The sequence below is a fragment of the Labeo rohita genome, chromosome 5 (genome assembly GCF_022985175.1).
Source record: "Labeo rohita strain BAU-BD-2019 chromosome 5, IGBB_LRoh.1.0, whole genome shotgun sequence".
NCBI lineage: Eukaryota > Metazoa > Chordata > Actinopteri > Cypriniformes > Cyprinidae > Labeo > Labeo rohita.
The window spans coordinates 29,455,242-29,476,463 of record NC_066873.1 but is presented as its reverse complement, the minus strand read 5'-3'; the positions used below and the strand labels follow the sequence as shown (position 1 = coordinate 29,476,463).

Genomic DNA, 21,222 nt, shown 5'->3' with positions numbered 1-21,222 from the left:
ACTTAGTATTCCTCAATCTATTTATTCTTAACAATATAACAACAACAACAATAATAATAATAATAATAATAATATATATATATATATATATATATATATATATATATATATATATATATATGTGTGTGTGTGTGTATGTATGTATATATATAAGAACGTCTTTTTTTATTATTATTATTTTTTATCACTAGTGACCCGAGGTGTGTAAGTGTAAGTATATTTTTCCTGCGCAACAATTAAATATCTGATTACTTCATAAATGTAATTCACCTTTATTCCTCAAGGTGGCACTGTTTGATAGACAATAATGTTTCACATAATAGAGCGTCATCAATCGGCCGTATTTGCGGCACTGAACGTAAGCAATTCCACTTAACTGAATGGAACTCTCAATTTGGTTGATTATTGCTGCTAAAAATGGTCAGTTATTGTAATGTTTTGGGCTGCACTAATCGGTCGGACCGGGAAAATTATTTGGAGTAGTATAGATTGGCAAAAGTTATAACAAATCAGGGAGAAGAGTGCAAAAAACTGTCTGAGGAACAAAAGGCATTTGTTGTTGGTCGAACAAAACCAAGACTTCCAGGGCAAGAATCTTGACAACATTCGTCTTTGTTCTTATCATTTCCAGTCAGGTAGGTGAAGTATTAGGCTAATATCTTAATGAATATTGCTTGTACATACCTTTACCACCTATTAACTTTAGTTTGTTAAAATATTACACCCTTTCCTGCTTAATAAGTCATTCTCTGTAGGATTTAGCACCTTCCACATGTTTTTTTTCTGTGGTTTAGACAGCATAAATGAGCAGAACAACTAGTACATTAACCGCGCATCCGAGTATCCCGAATATTTCCGCGCATCCGTGTAACTGACCAAATGGTGACGTAAGTGCAAACTCTTTATTACCTCAGAAATAAAACATATGAAATATCAGGAAAAAACTGGGGTTGAATAGCTTTACTGCAGAGCAATTACTGTACGCAGTGAAATATAAGTATTACTGTTATTTGATGTTGGATGTGGGGATCTGTCAGCTGCCAGCGATCAATATAATTGAATAATAATATTGAGCCAGATTCTGAATGTACTGGGGAAGTGCGATGGGGAAGTATTAAAAGGTAACGAAATATGTTTTATTCTATCCTTTTGTAATTGTTATTACAATAACAGGAGAGATTTATTCCAATGCAGCAGTTAGAGATGCATCTGTGCTGGATATTTAGGTCCAGGTTGCTGAAGACCTGAATATGTATTAATGCTTGTTAAAACATCCATACATTTAAGGGTTAACAATCCAGTAGTCAGACTTTAAATGTGTGAATTATTGGCAATTGCAATTTAAAAGAGAGAATAACGATGATTGCTTATATTAATCTGTTCATTGCCTGTTCTGGATATTCATACAGCGCAATTAGAGAGTTATGGAAAGGAAATTCAGTAGTTATAGTCTACTGAATACTGAGATCATAAATGTTCAAGAAACAATGTAGTATTGTTCCAAACTGACAATGCCTTAATAGAGCCTTGTTGTCCTAAACTAATCTTAAAAAAAAAAAAAAGGGGGAAAAAAGCCCCTTGACCAGATTGAACCTCTTCTTCCTCTAAAGCTCTGGATGATGTGAAACAGAAAAGACATTTGTTGAATGTGGAAAAGTGTTGGAAATGAAAACCAGCGAGGACAAATCCCGCGGAGCTGTCCCTCTTCATTAGCACTGTTCACTTGTTTAAGAGTGTCAGCAGTGTTTGAGGCATTTCAAGAGTACTAACATGTGCTCTCCAAGGATCACTTTCATCTGACTGGCTTCTAAGTCTCTCCGGTTTGACAAAGAGGCATCTGTTTGTGGAGGTGGAAAAGGCGCCAGCTAACCTACAGAAACAAGGTCTGGAAGCAGTAATTCTACAGCAGGCAGCTAAAACCTCTGAGGGGGATATCTGTGTTGACACAGCTAAATGTTACAGCGGGAATACGCAAACCAACCGGAGCGAGAAAACTACTGAAGTTTCTGTAAATATTGTACACTTTCTTGATTTTAAAAGCTTGGGTTACTCAGGCCAAAGCGAGGCAAGAGTTCATGGGTCACGTGACTTGAATAGAGAGGAGGTTAACAGAAATCCAATCAGTTCCCCTTCTCCTCTGCCTATTTGCATGCAGACTTGAGAGACTGCTACAACTGTGGCCCCTGCAGCCACTGGCTGATAAACGCCAAGAAAATGTGTGAAAGTGAGGCATAAGAATGAGAACTAGCGCAGGGTCAGAAAACTGGGCGTGCATACTGAAAAGATCCTTCACAAGAAGCGACAAAAACTCCTCAGGATCACTTCCATGGCAGTACACCCCAGCCCAGTCTCCCGCTCTATTCGCTGACTCTCTGAGGAGGGGCAAAACGTTGGTATGCGCCTAATAAATGTATGTTTGCTACAATGCAACTTGTCTGGTTTGCTGGTAGACTATAAATGCCACAAACTAAATGATTTAAATTGACTCGCCGACAATGTGAGTTGAATGCCGCAGTCAATTAGAATGAAAAAGCCATCATTAGTCTAACTTTGTTTTGCCTGTTAAACACAAATGTACCAGCGATGACAGGCAGAGGTCATTTACTGCACCTGCAGGCTGTGCTGGTGATTATGCAGACGTGAATGTGTGGGGAGGCATTATGATGCAGTGCAGGTGTGCTCTGAATGTCAGTGTACTTCAACATGTAATTCAGCATACGGGAAGAGTGTCGACATTTCACACAATCTGTCACCGACTTAAAAGAGGCTTGATTTGTTAGTGCTATGCACATTTGAGAGATTATACCTGTCTGAAATCATCTACTGTCAGAGAATGTACTGCATTTGATTAGAAACTAACTTGTCCTGTGTTAACGAAGTACTGTTTGTTCGTAAGAATGTGTTGTAGTATAAATACAATTCAGTGTTGGTATCATCATACATATTTAATACGACTTCTGACATTAGCCACATCGCTGCTCCTTGCTATTTGCGAATACTGTATAATGTCCAGCGAATCATGTGTCTTATGAAGACTGTTTATTCTGACATATTACATTTGATGTACTGCTTTTTAATACATAATATATTGAGAAATAGGCTTATTTGGACACTGGGATTAATTCTGGATTCAGTCATGTTGCATGAGGATGCATTACACTACTATGTAAAAATTTGGGGAGGGTAAGATTTAAAAATATATATATATATATATATTTGAAACTCTATTAAAGAATTAGTTAACTTCCAGAATAAAAATGATAATTTACTCACCCTCATGTCATCCAAGATGTTCATATCTTTTCTTCTTCAGTCAAAAAGAAATGAAGGTTTTTGAGGAAAACATTCCAGGATTTTTGTCTATGTAGTGCACTTCAATGGGATATATATATATATATATATATATATATATATATTTTAACCACAAAATGCTCATCCTGCACTAGCTCAACTTTATGCATTATGTAGTCACATTGGAAAGGTCATGAGCCTGTTTTTACAAAGAGAACATGCAAAGAAAGTTGAACAGCCTTTACAAAAAAAGGTAAAACAACATTTTCGGATGATTCTAAAGTTGGAGGAGAAAATATAGAAATGAAGAACTAACCATGACCTTTCCAACGTGATTATATGTGTGAAGTCATAGACACGTATCACTGAGCTATCGCAAGCTAAGTTTTTGTGGTTAAAAAGTATATAAATTTAATTTTTTTTTTTTTTTTTTTTTGGAAAATGACAGATAATTTTGCTAAATCAGACCCTTATTCCTCAGCTGGGATCATGTAGAGTCCTTTGAAGCTGCATTGAAACTGCAACTTCAACCCATTGATCCCATTAAAGTCCACTGTATGGAGAAAGATCCTGGAATGTTTTCCGTAAAAACCTTAATTTTCAGCTGAAGAAAATGGACACGAACATCTTGGATGACATAGGGGTTATTAAATTATCCTTTAATAACATGGCTGTATTAATAAAAGTAAAAACAATAAAATTGTGAAATTATAATTCAAATCACGTTTTCTTGAAATCTTTTATAACTATATATCAATGCAATTTTGATTAATGCATCCATGCTGATGACTGGGATTTCTTCTGAAATCAGTCATATTGGATGTGGCTGCATTATATTCATTATTTTGTTGAAAATTAACAAATATTTACCTTCTATATTAACAGTGGAAAATACAAGAAATACTAGTTGGAAACTAATCAGTACTAGATAATAGTAGATGAATAGTAGATGAAGAGATGAATACACTACGAAGACTGCAAAAACTGGTTGAAATGATAATAAAAAATGTGTTAGTTGTAATTCACCATGTGATGTGAAAGAGAAAAGAGGTTAGTCGGTTTCGCTGCTTGAGACACAGCATCTGATCCAAAGAAAACTGGAAAAGATGACCAAGCTGGTCCAAGATTGGACAAGAATTGATACCTGTGATGGCTTCAGCAAAGACAGGATCTAAGAGCTCTCCCTTGTACAGCCCATACAGTGTGACCCTGTAGAAAGTACTAGGGGAGAGGTCAGTGACAGCCAGGCTGAACTCCTGGCTGGATAGTGTATGGTTCTGGCCATCAGATAAGCCATCTGGGTCAGACACTTCAACCAGAAAGCCCTCAACCTCTCCTCTGTCCAGCTCCCAGGACACACTGAAGCTGTCCCAGGACACATCAGAGATGGTGATGTTGCCCACCTGAGGCTTCTCTTCATCTGGATGACAAACAAATCAGATCAGACAATTAATTTGGCAAGAAATAGAAGAAGAACATCATAAGTAACGGTGACTGAACAAATTTGGCTGATTTCTTAAGGCATTCTCTGTTTAAGATAACGGTCGTTTTTATTGCTTTTATTGCCGAATGAACTGAAATTGCAAACAAACAACAAAAAAGACACTTAAAAATCCACACTGCACCATTATTCAAAACAAAGCAAAGCATTTTAAATTTTAGAAGGAAAAATCTATGTTATGAGCAACAATAAACCTTTTAATTTGCTAACAAATTAATCTCCATCTGTTCCAAAGAGAACAGGAACATCTGCCCATGCAGTGAAAAAAAAAACAGTAATAACTGTGAGTAATAACTTTCAGAAAGTTGTAGTGACAAACAAACTAATTTGCAGTCTTTTCTCTTGCAACCTATTAACATCCAAGCACCAGCTTGCTGAGACAGCTTTGGTATTAATGGCCCTGAGAAAAGCCATTAATTTTTGAAGGTCCTGCCTAGCCTGCCTGAGCAGAGGTACGCTGAACACTTCAAATATGGAAGGCAGCCATGCAGCGCGGTGCATTGCAACCTATAATTGAACATCATTGTGCATTGTCAGCATTCACAGATGAAGAGGGGGCAGATAGCTAAGAGAGATGCACTGTGGGCTAACCATTATCCTGTCCATGCACATTCAAGAGGGCAGAAATGTGGCGTGCAAATAGGGTGAGAGACAATAGAGATGAAGTGAATGACCTTCCCAGGCATAAGGGCCTGTTGTTGCTTTTGAAACCTGGAGATGAAACAATACAAAGCTGTCAAACAGCAAAACAACTCATTGATCATCTCTCGCCATTCATGGGAACTGAAATTTGGTGAAATTGATTCATTTTGCACACTTATCCAGTGGAGTTCCCTTCACTGAAAGCAGCCCACATATGTCTGAGGAATGGCCTTCACTGCATGCATGCATGCATGAATAGGAGGAGAAAGAATAAAAGAATGGCTTTATCACTGTAAGATCCACAAACACTTCAAGGGTGTTCGGATAAAGCCTTTTTGTACATGTGCGCAAGCCATAAACATGTGGTCACATTTACCATTGTTCTATGAAATTTCGCAGGCAAATTTTCGCTGGCAAATTTTAGTCATTTTAATGGGTATACATGTGCGAATTTCTTCCAACAGGTTTAAATTGGTCTCAAGGTTTTGCTGTGTTGACCAACAGAAAGTGTCTTGGTTTGAAAGTGATTCTGTGTAAGCCTTAGTTCATACTGTACAGTAAGGGTGTGTTCACACTTGTATTTCTGTTCGTTTGGTTCATTTGGTTCATTTGGTCCAGACGAAAAAGGAAAATTATATATTTGCTCCTGGTCTGCTTACCGTTCACACTGGCATTTTTGACAGCGAACCTAAAGATAGCAAACCTAAAGGCATAGTGATACATACACAACCTGATCGGTTGGGATGAATGACGTATAATTCATAACGGAACACTTCTTTACCTCCTCATTTCTCCATGTCTGCCCTCTGCTCATTTTGTTTTGACTTGAAGTCATGTCGCATAGCGTCGTGTCTTGTCATTACTTTCTGTTTTTGGTTAGTTTAGAAGTCTTTGGTCCATGTCACGTACATATTTCTTTCAAACTGCACCAGAGTTCGTTTGGAAGCAGACCGAGACCCATCTTGCACACCAGGGTTCATATGATAGCGTTCACACTTGCTCAAATGAACCTCACTAACAGAGCAATCGCACCAGAGTTTGTTTTAATCAAACCAAACTTGACAAGTGTGAACACACTTAAATAGCTACACTATTGATCTTTTTGGCCTACGAAAGTTTGCTGAAATTTCACTTATGTGACCATATTGTAACGCAACATAATATAACTTTGTGCATGCATATGTGACTATTTGCTCTCTCCTTTTTGGCTTGGTCGAGTCCTCATGTGCTTCCTTTGAGATGGTCTTGGTCATCAGGTCTCCATGTTACAAGCTTAAACTCTTATAATCATGCCAGAGAAGCATTCAGTGAACAGAAGAAAGCCTAGACCCTAAAGGTCTCCCTGCCCCCCACCTTCCCATTTCCATCGGGTCTGAGGGAAGTGTATGCCCATGTTTGTGTGCCGTGTCTAAGGCCGATAATGGCTGCTGAAATAAATGCATTGGGATTATAGTGCTGGTGATTTCAGAGACAACATTTTAACAGGCGGCTCAGCATGTGTCCTATTTATCAGTCCGCCCCACAGTTCATTGTGGTCAAATCACGCAAATCCAAAAGGGGAGTGGGCTCACTCTGACGATTATCACATGAATGAGCTTTCTCTGTGTGTGTGTCTGTGTGTGTATGTGAGTGTGTGTGTTTGGGATCTTGAGAAACACTATATCTGTTGTCTTGCCTTGGCAACCAAAGCAAACAACTAATGTTAAATTCTGCAGCTTGTTGGTATTATGATTATTCTGTTATATAACCAAGAACATTTTGGTAACAAAATTCTGGAAGTAGCATCCTTTCCACATAGATTTTGGCTTTTACTGGCTTTTCTTTAAAAAGAAAAATGAACCCACATGCCATAAATGAGGGAAGAGAATGGGGATATTACGCTTCAGTTTCCAGTACATGGTGGCATACTGACAATATGAATGTTTTGAGATTTTTATAGAAGTCTCTCATGGTAAGGAGCTACACAATGTTTAAATTCAAATTCACAGAGCAAGGACTGCAGTATCGTCAAACTCCAAAAGAAATATTGACACTTATGGAGGGAAAAGAGTGAAGATAATAAATTCCAGAGATGCTTTCAGATCCTCAGTGACCTGCTGAATAAATGTTTATGAGTGAAAAAAAAAATTGATTTAAAGGCTTATTTTATGATCCAAACCAATATTGCTTTTGTCACTCTAGAGGCAAGAGAAAGGGGGATGTGAAGACGCATTCTTAATATATAAATGAAAATGCAATGATGCATACTAACCTGTGGATGCTGACAGGGTGGCTGGCGCACTCATCTTTCTTCCTCTCTTGGCAGTCAGGCTGATGGTGTACAGCGTGCCGGGAATCAGGTCAGTCAGAATGTAGATGTTGGCAGTGCCAGGTACCTCCAGTTTAGTTTCTGTGCCATCCGGAGATGTAAAAACAAGCTCATAGGTGTCGATTTTGGCAACCGGCCTCTTCCAAGCCAGTGCCAGTGTGGTCTCCATGGTCTCACTTACTCTAAGGTCTTTGGGGGCATCAAGATCTAAAAGAACAGGGACATTAAATGAAAGGATTAGTTCATTTTTTATATAAAAAAGATAGTTCTGTCATCATTTACTCATCCTTGTGTCATCCCAACCTGTATTTTCTTTTTTTCATGCAATTATAATAAATAGGAATTAGTGCTTTTAAGCTTCAACAAGTATGCAAAAGCACCATAAATATATGACCACAAAACCAGTAATAAATGGACCACAAAACAAGTCATAAATTGAGATTTATACATCATATGAAAGCTGAATAAATAGGGTTTATTATGACAGGACAATATTTGGCAGAAATACAACTATTTGAAAATCTGGAGGGATCAAAAAAATCTAAATATTGATAAAATCACCTTTAAGTTGTCCAAATGAAGTTCTTAGCAATGCATTTTACTTATTTATGGTAGGAAATTTACAAAATATTTTCATGGAACATGATCTTGACCTAATATCCTAATGATTTTTTGGCATAAAATAAAAATTGATCATTTTGACCCATACGATGTATTGTTGGCTTTTGCTACAAATATACCTGTTCTACTTAAGACTGGTTTTGTGGTGCAGAGTCACATATCATGAAATCATGACTTATCTGTTATATTCAAAATCTTCTGAAGCTACTTTTGATAATCTAGGGGCTGTTAAGCAATGCAACCAGATCAATGAGTCAGTAAGTTGAATTTAAAAACTGAACAAACCATTTTGAAATGAATCAAATGATTAAAAATGATCCAGTTGAAAAGAATAAATAATTTACAGATACAACGCAAACAAAACAAAAAGAGCTATTGTGGCTATATGTTACTCTTTTGTCACATTATTGGTCTGTCACACAAAGGCTTTGGATGACTTGGATTATGTCACTGGTGTCATATGGACGATTTTATTGATACATGATGCTTTTTTGTCATTTTGGTACTTGGCAGCCCCAGTCTTCATTCACTTTAAAGATATGGATAAATGAATTCAGAATTACCATTACATAACCTACAACTGGGCTTTATTATGACAATAGAACTCACATGCACTTTTAACTCGGCTAATAAGAGGAACAAATTACATATGAGTTGAACATTTTGTTAAGTCTTACCAGTCACAGCATTGGTCGTCGCAGGCAAACTCTCACGCTCTTCCTTGATTGACGTCACTCCCATTCCATACTCCGTCCCAGGCCGAAGGCCTAAGAAAGAGCCCAACAAATTCAATTCTCTCAAATCATGAAACAAAACGAAACCATTAATCTCTCACATTAGTTGTTTCTGGAACCTCCGTGGTAGGCAGTTGTTTTTGTACTTGCCACAGTGCGGTTTCGATTTCATCTGCACGCCATATCAATCTAATGCCTTTCATTGGCCGCATCAAAGAACTTCTCCACAGGCCAGAAACAATATTTACCATCATACAAGAGATTCTCAGATCCCCACAGCCCCCATTCATAAGAGCCCTTAGCCCAAATCCCACACTTTACCCCTCTTAATGCCTGTATTGGCTCCTGCAGAGGTCACTGTGCAGGAGTCCTCCAGCATGAAATTACGCCTAATGCAGAGGAAGCTCATTATCAATAAAATCACAGGCGTGACGGCAATTACAGATAATAACTGTGTGAAAGAGACAACTAGTGAGATGTATGTGAGAGAGAGAGACTCCGCGTTATTAGCTGAACAGATCGTCCGCCTTATTTACAGGGAACAGGCCTCCCAAGGACAAAGGAGCAAACCAGACAAAGAATCTATTATCCATTTTGAATATATTTTTTCTCCCAGCCATGATAATCCCTGCTTGCGGTAACACATGGTTGTAGAGAATAAGAATTAGCACAGGAGATTGCCTCAAAGCACAAGTGTATAATAGAAGTGCTGCTGCGACGAAGAAAGCCTCCGCTTTCCCTTTTTGACTGGGATTTTCACATTGAAGCACCAGTGTTACTTCATTTAAAGCATGAATAAGGCATCGCCAACAAAACGGATAGCATCTCATTCCCTTTTAGTCATGTAAACATCTCACGTTACTAAAACAAAGACGCTCGTTTAGAAATAAACTGTTAATGTGTACAAGAACGCAGCACAAAAAGGAAATTTGGAGTTAGCTTATTTCTATTCAGACCTACTGGGGATTCCAATTGTTTTAAATCCTTCTTGAGAATACTTTCCAAAAATATGACTTCACACTTCAACAGAAATTTCTAATTTCTAAGAGGATACAAATGGCTTGGATGTGCAGATGAATCATTCTCAAGTATTAAAATAAACTGGTTTTCTGAGAACTACTCTAGTGTTTAGTGTGCACAGCAGTTTTATTCCAGTTTTCAAACATAGTTTTAGAACTCTGTGATCAGTTTGTAACTGATGTGGTTTGTGATCTCTGGAGAGGAATTACTGTGTAATTGGCCTCTCACCAGTGATTTTAGCATGAGTAGTGTCTTGCAGGCCGCTTGGGAAGACCAGTTCTCCGTGTTCCCCTCCAGAAAGTGGGCCGTATTTGACGCGGTAGCTGAGGACATTGGATTTGCTGTTTTTCCACTCCAAAGTTATGCTCTCATCTGTCTGTTCAACTGCCTTGAGGTGCTTGGGGGCATCGAGGTCTGAAACACGGCAACATGTGGATGAAAGAAAATACTTCCTGTAGACGTACACTTATCCTCCAGGGCAGGACAAAGAAAATTGCTTCAAAATGCAGGTCTAAGTACAACACAATTATCAGTAGACCTGCTAAAGCAGACTGAATTTTCACTTTAAGTTCTGACGTGAGTTCTAGGTGTTAAAAGGAGATTGTACCTGTTGTGAAGGTCTCATAGACTGGAAAGCTGGTCATCTCTCCCCTGCGGGCCATGAGAGAGACTTCATACTCTGTGTCAGGATACAGCTCAGCCAGATGGTACTGTGTATCCATAGAGGAAAGCTCAATTGTTTTCCTGTCTGTGGAATCTGTGTTTGGGCCATAGGACATTGAGATCCCGTCCACCTGAGCTACAGGCTGAAACCAGGTGATAAGGGCTGTTGAGTCTGTCACATCACGCACATCCACCTGGCTGGGAGCATCAATCACTGCGGATGAGAGGAGAAGTTTGTGACAGCTAGGAATAAAGCAACGGAACTTTTATATCACGATCCTTCAAATGTGATGATTGCGCTTCTAAAATATAATGGTAGCTATACAGTTTTATTTTAAAAGACCCATTTATACTATTTAAGAAAACTATTAAGCATGATATTATTCATTTAGTTTTCCTAAATTAAGGAAAACAGTTCTAATTGAATCCAAAAACACTATTTCCAATTATATAGATGCATTCATATCTGTATCCCTATGAGTAAAAGTAAACAGGGCCTTATTTTCATGGTAAATTCAGTTTGTTAGATTAGGAAATGTACTGAGAGCTCATACTTATGTGAGCGTAAGATAATATAGAGGAACTGCATGCAGCTTAGAGCAGATTTATTCATGTGAGATGCTCCAATGCACCAGTTATCTCACGGGAGGACAGCCTCTCATGTTGCTGAGTGGTGCCTCCCACACACATAGAGTGAGGGAGAGAACTCACTTTGAGCAATTAGTCCCTCTTTAATGCAAATCCTATGTGGCACAAGTCGAAGAAATGGAGTAGATGGAGCGTTAGAGACATGCTGGGAGATTTTTTTTAGACATTTGTAAGACAGCAAAAACAGCCTGTCATGAAGGGAAACTCTGGTTATTTGCACTGACAGCATAAGAGGAAATGGCACATCTCTTTCCAATAGAATCTTTGAAGCGTTCTAAATGAAGGCAGTGATAAAAGTGGAAGAATATTTGGGAAATGCCACAATGGTAAAAGGTTTTTTTTAGCAAACCATAAGCCATTTTTGAAGTATAAAATTTGAGGGTAAACCCTTATCCAACAATCACGTCACATCAAATAGTTGAAGAGGATGAAAAAGCTTGTAATGCTCTGTTCTGTAGCTGTTACTCAGAAAATGTGGTGTAAATCAAAAGTGTTAATATTTAGAATTTTACTTTAGTTTCATACTGATATATCCTAAAAATAATCAAATGATCAAATAAAAATATACATATATGTATTTGAACCCTTTCCAACAATGACTGTATGATTTTGAGATCCATCCTTTTACACTGAGGACAACTGAGAGACTCATATGCAACTTTTACAAAAGGTTCAAATGCTCACTGATGCTCCAGAAGTAAAAACAATGCATTAAGAGCGAGGGATGTAAACTTTTGAACAGAATGAAGATTTATACCTTTTTCTTATTTTGCCTAAATATTTTTTCATTTAGTACTGCCCTTCAGAAGAAGATACTTTACATATTTCCCAGAAGACAAAATAAGTTACATTCACCCAGATCTTCAAATTCCTCTGAATGCATTGTGTTTCCTTCTGCAGCATCAGTTAGCATTTGAATCTTCTGTAATAGTTGCATATGTTCTCCTTAGTGTGAAAAGATGGATCTAAAAATCATACAGTCATTGTTGGAAATGGTTCAAATACACAAAAATGCTGAAAAACCAAAGAATCTGTGGGACCTGAAGGACTTTTCTGAATAACAGCAGGCAGTTTAACTGTTCAGGACAAACAAGGGACCCATGAACAACTACGAGTTGAAAAAAAAAAAAAAAAAAAAAAAACAACACAAACAAACAAACAAATAAAAAAACTGGACTATTCAGGTAACAACACAGTATTAAGAATCAAGTGTATGTAAATGTTTTTTATGTGACACTCAAGTCAGTACTAAATAAAAAATAACATGCATTTTGTATGATCCCTCTTATTTTGGTAAAATAATGAACATTTTGCAGTTTCTGCAAGGTGTATGTAAACTTTTGGCCTCAACTGTATTTTAGCTGGTCTAGTGTTACGCAAAATAAGGTCTTGAAAAAAAACATTTAATTTAAAACATTAAACATTTAAATATCCAGTTATTTTAACTCAAAATAATAATTTGAAATATTCAGAAACTTACTGCACTGCAAATAACTGCCAATTAACATAATCCACTGACTGCTCTTTTTAATTTCATGTAAGACATCCTGTCTATTTAAAATTTGAAAAAAAGTCCTGAAAATAAGCAGACTGGCCATAGTCGCCAGTTAATTACTGTCAGCAGCTGCTTACTTGTGACAACGTTCTTGCTGGCTGGGGGTCCACGGGTGTTGTTCTTTATGACCTCAAGCTTGACTTCATACTCTTGTCCAGGTCCAAGGCCAGACTGCTCAAAGGTGGTCTCAGGAGGGGTGAGAGAGTTCAAAATTGCTCCATCCTCTTCTTTCTGCCATTCAAAACCAGATTCAGAACTGAATTGGTGAATATATTAAATCTAATAACAGATCGTTGGTCAAAGCTTCTGCTGGTTAATAAAAGAGCACCACAAATCATCAAAGAAGAAACAAAGTCAAGCTCCCATGAACCATGGGGTAATGAGAGGGTGTCCTAAGAGTAAACACTTTGGTCTAATAGCTGATTCTACTTGGATGAGTGTTTTAATTCACAGTGAGAGTTATTTTGGCATTGACATCCCTTAACTTGATGCATGAATGAGACTGCCAAGCTGTGTTTTGAAAGAGGGATGTAGGGGAGGTTTGCATGTTCTAATGGTGCTGTTTTTTGGAGTTTGCATAAGCCCTTGAGAAAGAAAATAAAGCATTACAGAGACAATAGCAGTTCTGTGGCACATGGTCACGCATGCTGTTGCCAGGAGCTTCTTAGAGGGTTTTGTCTTGCAAAACCGCAGACTTCTCGACAGTAGCTTTTTGCTTAGTGGCACCACTCAGCTATTTTTCTACTGGGCGCCTTTTGAGCTTCTCATTTTATACTATTACTTGCAAACAGAACAGTCCTTTTATATTACATCTTTTAGGAGAAAATATGAGGGCAAAGATACACTTTAGGATCATAGCCACCCTAGAGACTTACGGAAGATGCCAGGACACTCACTGTGTTTCTGAAGATGAGGTTCCAGCCATCAAATGGGACGTTCAAGGGGTCCCACTCAACCTCCACTGAGGTCTCTTTAACCGATTTGAATTTCAGACCCTCGGGTTCAGGAAGATCTGATTGTAGGATATAAAGCAGTTTAGCAAAACATACTGAGGATAAAATAACAAGTATTTTTCTTTAGCATCAGATGATGGGTGACTTACGTGTGGCTATTCTAGCACTGACAGGGACACTCATCTTGCTGTTCAGGACAGCAAAAACACTGATTAGGTACTCTATGCCAGGCTCAAGCTCTCTAATAGTGGCTGTCTTCTTTTCTCCAGAGACTCTCATTTCCATCTCCAAACCGCCAGGAGCCGTAGGTGCATATGTGATAAGATACTCCGTCACAAGCATCTCATTGACCCAGGCAAGGTCCACTGTTTCTGGATCGACCTCAGTCACAGTCAGGTCTCTGGGTGGGGAGACTGTGGATTGAAACATGTTAAATTATTGACAAATCTTAGATGAACCTCTGAATAAAAAAGGAACATGCAGGACATCTCCTTGACATTGAACACTTTGTGGAAAGGAAAATGTGCAAAATAAACCATTGATAGAATTATTTCCTAAAACAGTTGTGCTAACAAGACATTTCTTGACATAGAAACACTCAGCCAATACCATGAGTTTAGGGTGGAACTATTGGTTATTCTGACCACTGGCAGATGAAATAGTTTGAAATGGTTTATTTGAGCAATTTTGTTTGATGATGCTACTGACGTTAGCTTAGGGATGTCACAATTATTAATTTTGCCTGACAGAAAATTGTCATACAGATACTTGCAAATAATGGTCTAATTATCTGTTTTTTTTTCGTGAGTTTTTTGTTCAGTGTTTGAGTCATTTATTCATAATTAATCTGGAAAATAAAATAGGCCTACATGCAGGGGTGCACAATAGTTTTTTAGTCTGGTTCTTATAAGAGCACCTGGTTTGGCTGATATGTGAGTATAACCTATACACATGCAGTGTTACATATTCTATTGTAAATTAAAGTGACTTACTTTCAGAGCAGTCGTCGCCAGTGAAGCCTAAATCACATATGCATATTCCATTCAGACACTGGCCTTGGTCATTGCAGTTTTCTGGGCAGGTCAGAACAGAGCAGTCCTCACCGGTGTACCCCTCAAAGCAGACACACTTTCCATCTTCACAGTAGCCACGGTCCAGACAGTTGTTGGGACATGTCTTTGTACCACAGTCCTCCCCAGTGAACCCACTTTCGCATTCACACTGACCATTTACACAACGTCCTCGGTTATGGCAGTCACTGGGGCAAGTCAGCTCACTGCAGTCATGGCCTGTAAAACCAGCATGGCAAACGCACTTGCCGTCTACACACTGTCCATGCTCATGGCAGTCATTGGGACAGGTCTTGATGCTGCAGTCTTCTCCAGCAAAACCTTCATGGCAAATGCACTTGCCGTCTACACACTGTCCACGCTCATGGCAGTGATTGGGACAGGTTTTGACGCTGCAGTCTTCTCCAGCAAAACCTTCATTGCAAACGCACTTCCCATCTACGCACTGTCCACGCTCATGACAGTCATTGGGACAGGTTTTGATGCTGCAGTCTTCTCCAGCAAAACCTTCATGACAAATGCACTTCCCATCTATGCAGTGTCCACGCTCATGACAGTCATTGGGACAGGTTTTGATGCTGCAGTCTTCTCCAGCAAAACCTTCATGGCAAACGCACTTCCCATCTACGCACTGTCCACGCTCATGGCAGTCATTGGGACAGGTTTTGATGCTGCAGTCTTCTCCAGCAAAACCTTCATGGCAAACGCACTTCCCATCTACACACTTTCCACGCTCATGGCAGTCATTGGGACAAGTTTTGATGCTGCAGTCTTCTCCAGCAAAACCTTCATGGCATATGCACTTCCCATCTACACACTTTCCACGTTCAAGGCAGTCATTGGGACAAGTTTTGATGCTGCAATCTTCTCCAGTAAAACCCTCATGGCAAATGCACTTGCCATCTACACATTGTCCACGTCCATGGCAGTGATGAGGACAGGTCTTGATGCTGCAGTCTTCTCCGGCAAAGCCATGGTGGCAAACGCACTTGCCGTCCACACACTGTCCACGTCCATGGCAGTGATGGGGACAGGTCTTGATACCACAGTGTTCTCCACCGAAGCCATCATGGCAAACGCATTTGCCATCTACACACTCTCCGTGTCCATGGCAGTCATGGGGACAGGTCTTGATGCTGCAGTCTTCTCCAGCAAAGCCAGTTTTGCAAATGCATTTCCCGTTGACACATCGGCCACGATTGTGGCAGTTATTGAGGCAGGAAAGCTCAGAGCAGTCATCACCTTCATATCCAACATCACAAATACACTCACCGTTGACGCACTGTCCCCTGTCATTGCAGTTGTCAGGACAGGAAAGAATGCTACAGTCCTCACCCTCGAACCCGGGATCACATATGCACTTTCCGTTGAAGCAGTGACCTCTCTCATTGCAATCATTCAGGCAGGTAAGCTTGGAGCAGTCATCTCCGCTGTAGCCAATGTTGCAGACGCATTGTCCATTGACACACCTGCCATGGTGGTTGCAGTTTTTGGGGCAGGTAAGCTCCCCACAGTCCTCCCCAGTAAAGCCCTCTTCGCAATAGCAGGTTCCATTGTCACAGCGGCCACGGTCGTAGCAGTCGTTGGGACAGATGAGCTCGGAGCAGTCAAAGCCCGTCCAAGGCTCGTCACATACACATTCGTCATCCACACAGCGCCCCCTGCCGAGGCAGTTGTTTAGGCAGTTGGTCAAGCTGCAGTCCTCGCCGATGAAGCCTTCTGTGCATAGGCAAGCCCCATCGATGCACTCTCCATTCTCACCACAGTCCACAGGGCACAGCTCGATGCTGCAGTCGTCACCGCCGAAGCCCTCGAAGCAGACACACTTGCCATCTTCACAACGGCCTTGATCCTGGCAAAAGTTTGGGCATTCTGGCTCGGAGCAGTTGACTCCCTTCCAACCAGGCTCACACACACAGCTGCAGGTCTCGGTGCTGTAGTTGCCACGGCCACTGCAGTAGGGCTTGGTTGTGACTTCACCTGCTAAAGAGGTTTTTAGTCATTTTTGGCTTATGCTGAGGAACACTTTCATGCTGGTTTAGAGAGTAATGGGAATTGCACAGAATTGAATGATTCCTTAATGGTTCCATTAACATTTCTTTTATTACTGTGGTTTCACAGACAGGGCTTAAGCTTAGTCCCAGACTAAAATATAAGTCTGAGCTGTTTCAGCTAAAGGAAACTTGCACTGACTGATCTTAAAATATCAGTGGCTTTGTCTTAAGATGCACATCAGTAAAGGCATGTTTATAAAAATTACCTTAATGTCCTAATTGAACTATGGCCTAATTCTGGCTTAGTCAAAGCCCTTTCTGTGAAACCAGGTCGTATAAATAAAGCCTTATAAATAAGGTCTTATAAATAAATAATAAATGCTAAAAAGCAGACATTTTCATGCCAATTTCAATTATTAAAAAACAAAAATGTAAAGGATGTGTAAAGAAATGCAATCCAATAACTGCCATTTGACTTTATCACTACTAGCAATACAACACAACGAAAATGTGGTAACAAATCATTTAGATTTGTACAACACTATCGACAAAATGCATAAGGAGACTTTTTAAAGGAGTTTTTAAAGGAGACATCGAATGCCAAATTCATGTAATTATCAAGCCATTTTGATTTTCTGAGCAGTATGACATTATACTGTGAACATAAGAGTCTTCATTTTCTCTCGACATGAGAGCCACTGAGGATGAAGTGAATTAGTTTTTCTTTTGATGGTAACAACCACCAAATACACACAAAAAAGAAAAAAAACGAAAGGGAGGGGTGGAGCAGTAGCTCATTATCATTTGAAGAGACATGCACTGAAATGGGTCGCTGTGAACAGAGCTGTTTCTGACTAGGTAAAACGGGTGTTGTTTTACACGACCATTGAGGAATTTTAAGTAAAATATGTCGCAGACATTTCATGAAGACCCTAAAGAATCATACCAACCAAAGAAAAGGGAATCCGATGTCCCCTTTAACTACATGTTGTCATATAACCAGTCTGTAAAAACTGCATTGGTTTATTGTGTCACAGTAAGTGTCACTCGAAGCTGTATCTGCTGGATTCTCTAAAAAGAACCATTAAAGAACCAGTCATTACAGTCAGGTTTGATTAAAGATCATGATGAAAAGTAAAAGCAATGAAAGTAATGGCCCGAGTTGTTTGTGAGGATAAAATGAATCAAAATATCTTTATCAATGTAACGACAGTCAGAGAGGCAATTTTTGAGGAGAAGGGGGAAAGGCTTGTGACTTTCTCCTTTTTTTCTGCCACATTTTAGATCAAAGCAAATGGTCTTGTGTCATTTGAATATTCATTATGATTGGTCACTTTAGTAATGAGTAGAGCCTTCATGCTATCAGCCTCCTCTAACATTCATATAGTGACTGAACTCTGGGCTACTACATGTAAAAATTTCCATTTTGGGGGGAGTTTCCATTTAAAGGGATAGTTCACCCAAAAATGAAAATTCTGTCAATAATTACTTATCCTTATGTTGTTTCAAACCTATAAGACCTTTTTTCATCTTTGGAACACAAATTAAGATATTTGTGATCAAATCCAAGTGATTTCTGTAGTGGCGTTGCTGTCTGTGTAGGCTCAGAAAGCTCTCAGATTTCAAAATCTCAATTTGTGTTCTGAAGATGAACTAAGGTCTTACTGGTTTTGAACGACATGAGGGTGAGTAATTAATGACAGAACTTTCATTTGGATGAACTATCCCTTTAAGATGAACTATCATTTTAACTTAGTCAGCATTTTTTGTTTCTTTTGAATACATTTGTAATGAGGCTCAGCCTCCTAATGGACTACCTAAGTATCTATTTAATATTTGACCTCACCTGTAACCTGAGCACCACAGCAGCCTGTTCCACTGGTGCACTGCTCTCTTAGACTGGATACCTCTGCCTCCAGCATTTCCAGCCTATTCAGAAGATCCTTCAGGTCAGGCATGTGGTTATCACAACCGCAAGCTTGCTTGGGAATGTTAATCCTATGCGTAAAAACAATCTGATTCTCTCCATCCGTGGTGTGCTCTATGTGTTGGTCGGATTGCAGATTGGCCGGTTTTGGCTTCACTGGTGTTGTTCCAGGTGAATCCAAGTCCACAGAGCACAGGGATCCAGAAGGAACATTGATGTTGTATACATGGTTAAAAACCACAGGCTGATCTGGACTCGGGAGGGTCAAGTTCTCAGTGGTTGGTGACAGCGATTCTCTTCTGTGTCTAATTACTCTTTTCACCAGGCCAGCACTAGAGAGATGAACTAGCATGGCTACTGCCACACAGGCCAGTAGCAGGCCTCGCATCCCCATGATGATTTGACTCTTCTTACTGGCGTGATTGCTCAAACTGTCTGAAGATACTGGAAATGTGGGTTTAATCCTGCAAAATGGAATTAGAACAGTCACTCAGATTGCTTTTATGGTGTAAAATTACACTTACCCTTGCAAAATGTAAAGTGAAACTGCCTATTCCATCAATAATAAAAAGCACAATTTCTACAGCACAATTAAAAACAACAGACAAAATAAATATGAATTTAAATAAATTAACAAATGCTAAAATATAAATGTTAAACAATTATTAAAAATAAAATAACATTAAAATAAGTCATTTATATGAATTAAAAATAAAAACTAAGGTTTGTAGTCTACTGGCATCTAGACTTCGCCCAGCAAATCATGCTGACAGATATAAGAAAAAGGAAAATTCAGTGTTTTAATCCTCAACACGTATGCCTTTCCAACCAGAACGAATTATATTCAACTAAAGTGAACCACATTTCACTAGGGAGTGTTCATATTCAGAATAAAATTTCCAGCAAAAAACAATTAAACATGCATGCCAGTCAGCAACAAGGGATAGACAGACACTAAGTGTGACTCGGGTTATGGTTGCCTTGGCTTCCACAAAGATCAACTCTGGACAATAACAGCAAGGCAAACTTCAGCTCAGGAGCGAGGGCTCCAGCAGCGCTTCCTATGACAGGCTGCCATGACACACAGCAGGCAACACCTGAATCTGAGGAGCGTACTCTCCTCTCTGACGCTCTGCCCACAGCCCATGCTGACAGATTAATACTCGCGCGGAGGAGACCATCTGCAGCGCTTCCGCTAGCGTGGGCGTTTAGAGTTCACGCTTCTCATAAAAGTTAGCATTCTTTGACCATTCTCCAGACAGTAGCAGAGTTTTTGCATTAAAAGACAGCACTTTTCTCATTAAAACAAGTTAGAAGTATAGTTTTTGCAGGGCTCAGGAGGCTTGTCACTTACTGAGTGCATTGGTCTGTTACAATTTAATTAAAATGAAATGGCTGTAAAACCTTTTCAGACATGTTACTGTGCTGAATTATAGGGTGTGACAGGGAGATTGAGGATGTCTGTGTTTAAAGAGTCCTGATGCGCATGTCATCTGGCCACATACTTGGCAACTTCGGGAATGCAGATTTAGTTTTCCGAATAGCTGTTTCCCTGAATGTTATGAAAACCAAATGGGACCCATTTTAGATGGAAATAACCACCTTTCCAAAGTGCTGACACACTGACTTTTCAATACCATAAAACACCCAATATTTATGTCAAATTATGAACATTTATGTGTGCATTTTTCAGTTTGCACCTTGTCTAGCCATTCAAACACATTTAAACTTTTAAAGTGAGTAATTTTCAGTTGATTTTTAAAAGTTGCTTTATATTTTAAAGTACTGCATTTGACATACAAGAGACCGATGTCTCAAAAATTACTTAAAATTTGATTAAAAATTACAATTCTTTTATTATTTCAAAATATTTTAATGAATGCTTTTGTGCATTAACTGAAAATCAGTGTGGTCAGAAACATTCCTCATTCATTTCACAGAATAAAATAAAATAAAATAAAAAACTAAGTAAAGACCCATAAATTAACGATAAGTAAATGTATATTTTTTGAACCAATGAAAGATTGGGGCATATTCTTTAATCATTTCGAAAATATTTTCACGAACGCTTTTGTGCATTAAAGTTAAGTCAGTGTGGTCAAAAACATTCCCCATTCCCATATTTAAATAAAATAAAATAAAATAAAATAAAATAAAATCTTTGTGTTCCATAGTAGAAAGAAAATCATACAGGTTTGGAACGATGTGAGGGCGTCTAAATGATTACAGAATTTAAATTTTTGGGTGAACTATCCCTTTAAGGCAAACCCTCCAACATGCAGTCCTTCAGTAACA

At 39.0% G+C, this 21,222-nt stretch overlaps 1 protein-coding gene across 1 annotated transcript in view; it reads right to left on the bottom strand.

The window, feature by feature from the left end:
* The window catches only part of tncb (tenascin Cb), a 40,608-nt gene that overhangs the window by 10,927 nt on the left and 8,459 nt on the right, over window positions 1-21,222 (bottom strand). Inside the window, exons 2-11 of the mRNA XM_051109946.1 lie at window positions 18,847-19,391; window positions 14,929-16,989; window positions 14,086-14,349; window positions 13,880-13,995; window positions 13,061-13,214; window positions 10,725-10,994; window positions 10,346-10,531; window positions 9,041-9,130; window positions 7,686-7,949; window positions 4,436-4,711 (exon numbers count right to left, since the gene is read on the bottom strand). Coding sequence (XP_050965903.1) covers window positions 4,436-4,711; window positions 7,686-7,949; window positions 9,041-9,130; window positions 10,346-10,531; window positions 10,725-10,994; window positions 13,061-13,214; window positions 13,880-13,995; window positions 14,086-14,349; window positions 14,929-16,989; window positions 18,847-19,321 — 4,156 coding nt within the window. The 5' untranslated portion in view covers window positions 19,322-19,391. The remainder of the gene's footprint in view (window positions 1-4,435; window positions 4,712-7,685; window positions 7,950-9,040; window positions 9,131-10,345; window positions 10,532-10,724; window positions 10,995-13,060; window positions 13,215-13,879; window positions 13,996-14,085; window positions 14,350-14,928; window positions 16,990-18,846; window positions 19,392-21,222) is intronic.